The sequence below is a fragment of the Symphodus melops genome, assembly GCF_947650265.1.
Source record: "Symphodus melops genome assembly, chromosome: 7".
NCBI lineage: Eukaryota > Metazoa > Chordata > Actinopteri > Labriformes > Labridae > Symphodus > Symphodus melops.
In genome coordinates this window covers 9,932,334-9,941,098 of record NC_136697.1, presented here as the reverse complement: position 1 = coordinate 9,941,098, position 8,765 = coordinate 9,932,334, and the positions used below count along the sequence as shown (strand labels likewise).

Below are 8,765 nucleotides of genomic sequence, written 5' to 3'. Positions count from 1 at the left end.
TGTGTTTTTTATTGTAAACGAATAACTTTCAACATCAAAATGGCATTACATTTCTCACCTAACAGATAAGATTGCCTGAAATATTGAAGGATGGCTGATTTTTCAGTAAACCTGTATATATTTTCCCATCATTACTCATAATTCCTTAAACTTCCTCTAAATAAAGATAAACTTGTCGTCAGAGCATGTGTAAATTAATGCTTGTAATAGAAAGTCTTACCCCAAATAAAAAGCCTATTTCAGAAGGAAACCTGTAGAAACTACATTTCCCATGCATCCCCGCGGTTTAAATACCCTCCCCGATGGCTATCTGGGATTTGAAGGAGCCAAGCGCTGAGTCTGAAGGGTCTGATCGTAAATTGAAGACAGCGCTTTACTTTAGCAAAAACTACATTTCCCAGATCAGTTTAATGATCAGTGACTGACTGTTTGCTCGTCCTCGACTGGAGTCAGGATTGGCTTGTGCTGCTTATAGCAGACTGTTATTATCGGCTAATGAAATAATTATCCCATCCGCATACGGTAACTTTATGGTGAGTATCTGACCAATCAGAGATCGAAATTAAGGATTTATTTCTGTTTGATGATGAAGCCCATTAGCGCCAACCCGATGAACATTTATACAAAACATATCCAAAAACATCATAGGTTAATTAGGAAACTGTCTGCCTCCATAAGAGGCTTTAAGCTTTATTGATGACCAAACACTGTTGACGTGTCGGTCTGAACTGATTGATCTATACTATGATTGTTTCCTATGAATTGTTTGAATTTCTTGTTGAAGATGTAAGGACTCGCTCCTGGCATCCTTGTTGGGAGTCAGCATGGCGCAGGAGGAGGACAAACACAGCCTGGAGGCGAAATTTGCTGCTGCAGTTAGTGTGATCCGGAGTTTACCTGAAGAAGGTGATTAACCTATTCTATCAAACTTCACTCATATTGATCAATGTTTAAGTTTTGTGCTATTATATGAAATCCGCTCCTGTTGGTGTGTTAACATTGAGGTGATTAACATACATGCATGAACCCTTGACTTACCTATTGATAAAGCTGCTATAAGGATATGAGACGGTTAACTGAATCAGTCATTTTAACCTAACTTGTGCATCATACTGTATGTATTTAGCATAATGATGCCTGTATTGTATGTTGTTCACGTTGTATTTTGCTTTCTTCATTTATCAGGTCCTTTCCAGCCGTCTGATGACATGATGCTGATGTTCTATAGTTACTATAAGCAGGCCACCCTGGGGCCCTGCAACATCCCCAGACCAATGGGCTTCTGGGACACTCGAGGCAAAGCTAAATGGTAAACAGTTTAATGTAGTTGTGTTAGAGCTAAGGTAATACTTCAACTCTAGAGTCATGGCTACTTCTTGCAAAGACAAACAGACTATGCATTTAAAATTGATTCCATAACTTTGATGAACTATACTGTTCGCTTTGTCACAAAGTCTGCCCCCCCTGTCAATTTGAAATCTGGATCACAGGCACAGTTGCTTTGCATGCCTGACCTTATTCTGAACTTTTTGTTTAGTTATACTGCAGATATATGTTGTGGATATTCCTGTGTTACAGCATAGGTTATGTTTAATGTGGTTTCTGTAATACTTTATTCCATAGTAACTTAATAACACTTTTACTCCTTCGTGTTCACTAACTTCTTAGTAATTCACTATGACATTGTGTTGCCAGGGATGCATGGAACTCTTTGGGAAATATGACACAAGAGGAAGCCATGAAGAATTATATTGAGGACATCCAGCTGGTATGTCTTCTCAAGAGAAAAAAAGATGAATAGAAGCAGCATACAGAATAATAAGTTGTTGAAGATGGAGCAAAACATTAATTGTGTTAAACAGACAGTAAATAGCATGTTGAACATTTTACTGTCTTTACATTAGCATGACATTTTGCCTGCCTCAAATAGCTGCTAGAATAACTGTGGATATATGGCTACATGTACTGAAGAAAAAACATTTTTGTGTAAATAAATAATGTGAAAAACCCTAAAATCATCTAAGGGGCCTGCATCAGTTTGAGTTTGGTCTGATAAAAATAAACCAGCTATCCTTTGCTTATGGCTGTTAAATCACCATCAAAAATGTTACCAATACAGTCTTAGACAAGCTGCGTATAAATACACATGCATCTTATATGACTTTTGTTTCTTTCCTCTTTTTTTTTAACATGCACTGTAAATGTTATGTGTTGCAAGATATTGGAGACTATCCCAATGTCAGAAGAAGTGTCTGACCTGGTTCAAAAGCTTGGCTCCTTCTACACAGAGGTGGATGGAGAGGAAAGAGAAGAAATTGAAGTGGACAGGAGACCCTTCACCAGGCCTTTTGCACAGCATGCAGGTAAACTACATTTTATTCCCCAAAGGGGTACTTATTGCTCGAGGAGTACTTCTGCTTTGTCCATGAAGTATGCAGAAAAACTCAGTCAGTTTACCACATTTGGAAACACAGAAATGATTATTTGTGTAAAAGAACATAATCATTGTTTCAGCTGTAACTGATCAAACCTATTGCAATCCTGGAAGAGTATGCAAAGATAAGCTGAACAAGCAAAAGTGTTCAGAGGTACCTACAATTATGAAAAGTTCAGGATTAAAAGTTTGCTAACATTTTCATTAAAGTTTAAAATAGCCAACTAATAAAGTTTAAATAAACAAAAAAAGTAGTTAAAAACTAGTTGAAATAGTTCGCTGAAATACAGATTATTGTTAACTGTAGTAATGGATAAATGATTAAATAACAGCAAAGTGTAATGGAAAACAGTGGAAATAGTTTGGTTAACATACAGGATTACAGTTTCAAATAGACACTTCACATGTTGGCTAGACTTTATCAACAGATCATAAATTAAAAAAAAACTAATTTAATAAATAGTATTATATTATATAGTATATAGTATATAGTATTTTAATAAAAAAATAAAATACTTATGGATAATCGGTTCAAAATGTTGGTTTATAATATTGAGTAATGGCTGGGATAGTTCTCGTGAATGCTAAACACTTGGGCAAAATAGCTAATAGTTTACATAGTTAGCCAGTTAGATCAACAGTCAAAGAATTATTGTAAAAAAAAAAAATCCCTAATGGTATAAAGGTTGATATAAGGCTAAAGTAAAACTAATGCTAAGGGTTGAAACAGCTAAAAGATCAACATAGATCAAACGGTTAGCTAACAGACTGTTGAAATAGTTAGCTAAAGAAATGGATACTTTTGGGATAGTAAGTCACTTGATGACATGATAATGAAACGGTTAGAGTAGACAGATATCTTTTGAAAAAAGTTAGCTCTAGTAAAAGCTAATAGTTGATAGATAAGCTAAAGGTATGAATATGAACATAAAATCAACAGCAACATTTGGCTAACAGTATGGATAATGGAAAAGGATAAGCAGCTGAAATACTGAACTCAAAAAATCAATTCATTTTCAAAATAGTAAGCTAACTGTTCAAATATGTAGCTACCAGTTATGGCTTAGCTTAAAATAGTTTACAGAAAAAAATGGATTCATACAGTTCATATATTATCCGAGGAATCGATACTGAATATTACCCTCATGAAAAAGTAAAATCCAGTAGTATACCTGAAAGGTGGTGAAAGGGAAACCGGAATTCATCTTAAAGTGCTAGCGACATGAATCAAATAAATAATGAATAGAGTCTCTGGAGGGCTTTGCTGCTCGTGCTGGATGTAGTACTCCTGTTAATCTTCTTAGTCACATTTATGATTTTAATGGATGTCTGACTTGTCTTTTCATCACTAGATGAGCTGGTCAAACCATTTAAGAAACCAACAATGGAAGGCAAGTCTTTGGTGTTCACAGCAGCTATAGAGCTTATAAATGAGTCCCTCAGTGTCTAAGCTTTAAAACCATATCAAGTTGCTCTTAATTGTGTACGGTAGATGGTCATGTGTGTGCTCTAGTTAGTTGGTGTGTTTGCTGTTGGCTTGCGTCTGTATTTGCACTTTGCGGTGTAGATGTAGTGTTTAGAAGCTGTGAAAGGTAGATTTTTCTGACAGCCATCCGTGGGTATGTCTTTGCTTTATGTAGCTGTGCAGTGTGCAGTGTGAAGGAGTTAACTAAGAGTGTTTCCCTTGCTGCTCAGGCTTTGGGGATCTGTGGGATGATGTTCAAAACCTCCAAGAACATGACAAAGACAACAATGTTCATGGCGTAAGTGTTAGCAATGAGGATGCAGGGGGAAGCAATGAAAATAGTGAAATGGACAGAAGTGAGGAAAGCAGTGATTGGAGGAAAAGTGAGGAGGAGGAGGAGAATGGGGATGAAGAAGACAATACAGATGATGAAGACAAAGAGAATGAAAAAGGTACCATCAGTAGTTGTTGTTAGTTGTTTTGTGCTCAGAAATGTGCAGTGTTGTAGCGATTAAACAGTAATAGTTATATAATTATTTACATGTCACTGGACCCAAATGTGCAATGAATGACATATTTCCGCTTTACTACAAGCAGACAGCACTTTGAGAGTCTGTCCTCCAAAATGCTGCTATAAATAGGCTCTAGTGTACCAAATGTCTATAAATAAACTACTAAAAATAGCCCCAAACAAAATAATTGTTTTTCCTACATTTATAGGAAGATACACAGCCTTTTTGAAAATGAATATTTATCACATGATGTTTTTTGACCTGAAACACACAAAAGCGCCTGAAATAGATGACAATTCTGTATCTCTGTCTCTCTCTCACTTTCTTGCACCCTTTCTATTTTTCTCACTCAGTCTCTTTCTTTTTGTATTGTCCAAGGCTGGAGTCCTGACCCGAGGCTGCTGATGGTGGAAGACAAGAGGGGAAGGTCTGACACCAGGGAGTCAAGCAGCAGCATGGAACCCAGCATGTGCTCGTTCACCAATGGGACACACAGCTCCCTCAACAGTGAGGTGGAGGAGGAGGAGCTGGTCTGTTCTATGGAGCCCAGTGGGCAATATAATATGACCTTTAATGGACACCGGAGTGGTAAGATAGAAAATACATAATAAAAATGTTTGTATGATTGTAAAACGCCACCTGGACCCCTAGAGAAACACATGTTTTAGTCAAAGTTTGCAACATTAGTCTGCTTATGCAATATTGCAATTAATTAGGGTTCCAGTTTGTATAATTGTTGGATGAGGCTTTTCTGTGTTAGTCACTTTAAGAAAACCTCTTCACATACTCCCGTTCTTTAAAATATTGATCAGAACATTTTTAGTGTGTAATTTCTTTCTGAATTGCACAATAGAAATGTTAACACAAAGGCCCAAAGCGAAGTTACAAGAAGTTGTTTTAAAAAAAAAGGATTATGTAGTTTATGCATTTCCTGTTGATGATTGTGTGCTTTGTTTTTCACTTTTTTTTAGATCGTAGTGATGTTGTCCCTGAGAAGAACCTCCGCAGATCCACAGACTCAGATAATGAGGAATTCTGTGACTCAATGGAGCACCTGGCCATGGAAGAGGTGTGGTTTACACCACGTCAAAGCAATAGTTATAATATCTGATTCTGATTCGCTTTAAATCTCAGAGCTTTAAGACAAGATCCTCTCCACCATCAGGTCTATACACTACATTTGCAGCAAGCTAGCAGTAGACAGTGAGAGATGACACCCAGGTCTACCCACACCCTAAAAGGGCACAACACTTCCAAGTATTGACCAAAGAAACAAAACAGCACACAAAGTCCCAGTGAAAGAAAAATGTTGATGCACGTTTGTTTAGACTTTGTACTGATCAAACTACCGTCCAGGTTTATTATTGTAAAAATTCATGCAGGTGTAGTTTTGAACTTCATACTGCAAAATTTGCTGATCCCCAGCTCTCAGAGTTTATGCTAAGCAGCAGCTGAACTGATGTAGTAGTAGTAGTTGTAGCAGGATGTTTAATGAAGAGTGGCATCGATTCTCTCGGTCCGAGGGATAATGTCAAAAATGTTTTTTTCCCAAAATATCTATCCCTTTAAATCATGTCAGGTGAATAGAGTAACTCATGAGAGTAACAAAGTAAAATAAAACAACATTGGAATTGTTCTCAACTGGGGTTGACTTTCTCCTCCATCTGCAAAGGGACTGCGTTCATCTAAAGTTCGGACACCAGGATCCAGAGTTGCCTCAGTGAGGCAAAAGGATCTTTGGTTTGAGAGCAACACTACCCTGAATGGAGAAGAGGATCAGATACTCGTGGGAGATCTCTACTTTAAAGACAGGATTAGTACAAGCCAGCACAACAGCTCTCTTTCAAGAAGAGGGAGAGGTGAGAGTGCAGTCATCAACTTTGATTCAAACTGACATGTTGTCCTTAATTAACCTTTCCTCTTAAGAACCACGCTTAGTTTACCCTCATTAATATTAGAAGGCACCAGATATACAGAAACACAGATACATTTTCAGAAAAGTTAAATTTTTCAAGGACTTAGCTTTCACGTTCTGATTTAATTTCAGGTGTTCATTCACCAGGGGCAAGCTGCAGCTCTCAGAGGTGTGTCAGTGTTGATGCTGCCTGCTGTTGTGTGTCATCGAGCAGACACACTGTCAGTGCTGCCAGGGGAAACATCAATGAGCAAATAGCCACAGCTCTGATCAGGCTGCAGCACGATATGTCTGCTGTGCTGCACAGGCTGCATGCTCTGGAGGAGCTGACTGTGTCACAGGTAAGAAACACGATGACAGAGAGATTGTAAGAACGTCTTTTCATTGCAGAATTAGATGTGAGGCACTGTGGTACTCTGAATGTCTCTCTGACAATTTGTCATATATATATATATATATATATATATATATATATATTTTTTTTTTTTATAAAACAAATTACAGTCAAGAACATCTTCACCAAGACAGGAGGATCAACTTCCAATAGCACAAAAGGTCATTTAAATTTCCTTAAATTGATGTTACTGTATATGTTTGGAATTAGGAAATCGGAACAGTGAAATGAAAGTTTGTGTCTTTATAGTTTATGAGACCTTCCTGGTGGCCCTTTGACTTCTGTCCACTCACCGTGGTGTTGACAGCACTCTGGCCTTTGATTTCCCATTGGCTTGTCCATCTGTATTTACAACGAAGGAGAAGGTAAGAAAACTATTGGCAACAACCCTTTTTTTGTTTATAGCAATACTTGGGAATACTAAACCTCTATTTCTGCTCTTCTCTTTACAGGAAGATAACCTGACTAGTCTGAAATCCATCAACAAAGAACATGAACCTGAGATGAAAATCTTGCACTTTGAGTTGCTTTATGGCTTTTTTAAGCCACAATCAATCCCACTCTGGGTGAAATGAGGCCCTGATAGAAGTGCAAAAGGTTATCCTAGACACATAGATTGTCAGAAAGCTGTTTAAAGGGCATTTTTCCTGTGAAGTGTAGCATTTTGATGTGCACTATTTAGATGTTTTAGAATGGGAAGATTCATGATAGCACAATGTCTTTGTTAAAGTTAGCTTATAGAATTAGGCAGGGGTCTTATTTATGAAATATCTCACTGATATTCAACATAAACATAATTTAAGTAAGCAAAGTTTTTAAACATAAGCAACCATAGTTATTGGTAATTATTTTATTTATTGTACATTTATTTTTTTTATTATGTTTTCTTTACTGTTTTTGTAAATGTATTCTTGCAATTAGAAATCAGCACCTTTTATATGCATTGTCTGTCTGTCTGTGTGTGTGTGTGTGTGTATATATATACACACACATATATATATACATATAAAGCATAAATTTTATTTATATGTGGAAAAAATATTGTATTTTATGTTTGAAACTGTTTATTTTATGACTCTAGTGCAATAATAGCAAAGATGTCACTTTCAAGTACAGGATGACTCACTTATTTATCCTTTTGTCTTTATAGCTGTTTAGTGAATTGAAAATAGTATCTCTTCTACCCTATATATCATGCTTTCAGATCTACAGATGTAAAACAAACATAAGAACATTTTGAAATGCAATAAACACATTGTCAAAATCAAAATAATCGATTTAGAGTCTCTGAATGTTTGTTTGTTTGTTTTTCCTGATTACATAGAAGTGGTACATTATGGCAGAATGGTATTCATCACATTTTGTTTAGTTAATTAAGAGAAGAATAGGGACACTTGAAGTCAGTTTCAGTTGCAGGTTCTGAGAAAAGTCATTCTATATGATAGCATAGAATTAAATTGAATAGAGTATAACATTTATTTATAAGGCATATTTCATCAGTACAGTGTGCTTTACATTGTTGTTTCTAGTATTTCTGTTTTTATCCTCGGTCAGTTTCTATAATTATGAATAAGATGAAGAAATCAAATCAAAAACACATCCAATGAGGTCTAAACTGTTACTGTGAAATTAATGCACTACTAATGCAATACTAGTTTCTCTGTTTGGGCTATGAAGGGTAAGATGTGACATGTTCTTTAAACAGTAAAAGTAAGTTATGGTAAAGCTGGAGATGTGATTTTATCAAAGCTAAGGCCAGACTTACTCACTGTAACTCTTTGATATGAATTCGAGTTGAAGATGGATTTGCTGTTTTAGACCAAGAATGAGAACTTGTCTGCAAGATTTAAAACGTTTCTGAACATTCAGGAGTTCAATCCTTTAATACAGTCTGTACATTTTTCAATATAGCTAAGATCATCAGATGAAAGTGAAATATACAACTATGTGTCATCAGTGTGTGTATGGTATGTCAAGTTACTTCATAATTGTAAATGTAAGATGTGTATGTATAGATTAATAAAAGCAGCGGCCCAAGGACTGAT

At 36.3% G+C, this 8,765-nt stretch overlaps 1 protein-coding gene across 2 annotated transcripts; it reads left to right on the top strand.

Moving 5' to 3' along the window:
• The first annotated feature begins 333 nt into the window (after nt 1-333).
• Nucleotides 334-7,993, top strand: LOC306827527 (acyl-CoA-binding domain-containing protein 5-like). Of its 2 annotated transcripts, none has more exons than XM_079349416.1 (14): nt 334-533; nt 785-906; nt 1,186-1,309; nt 1,696-1,768; nt 2,219-2,363; nt 3,787-3,825; nt 4,130-4,351; nt 4,790-4,999; nt 5,383-5,480; nt 6,084-6,270; nt 6,459-6,667; nt 6,831-6,881; nt 6,970-7,085; nt 7,173-7,993. In XM_079349416.1, the coding sequence occupies exons 2-14, from the start codon at nt 825-827 to the stop codon at nt 7,183-7,185; spliced, it is 1,569 nt and encodes a 522-aa protein (XP_079205542.1). In that variant the 5' UTR covers nt 334-533; nt 785-824; the 3' UTR covers nt 7,186-7,993. The 2 variants fall into 2 exon arrangements, with proteins under 2 accessions (XP_079205542.1, XP_079205541.1); XM_079349415.1 differs by having other exon boundaries at nt 6,084-6,276.
• The last annotated feature ends 772 nt before the right edge of the window (nt 7,994-8,765 follow it).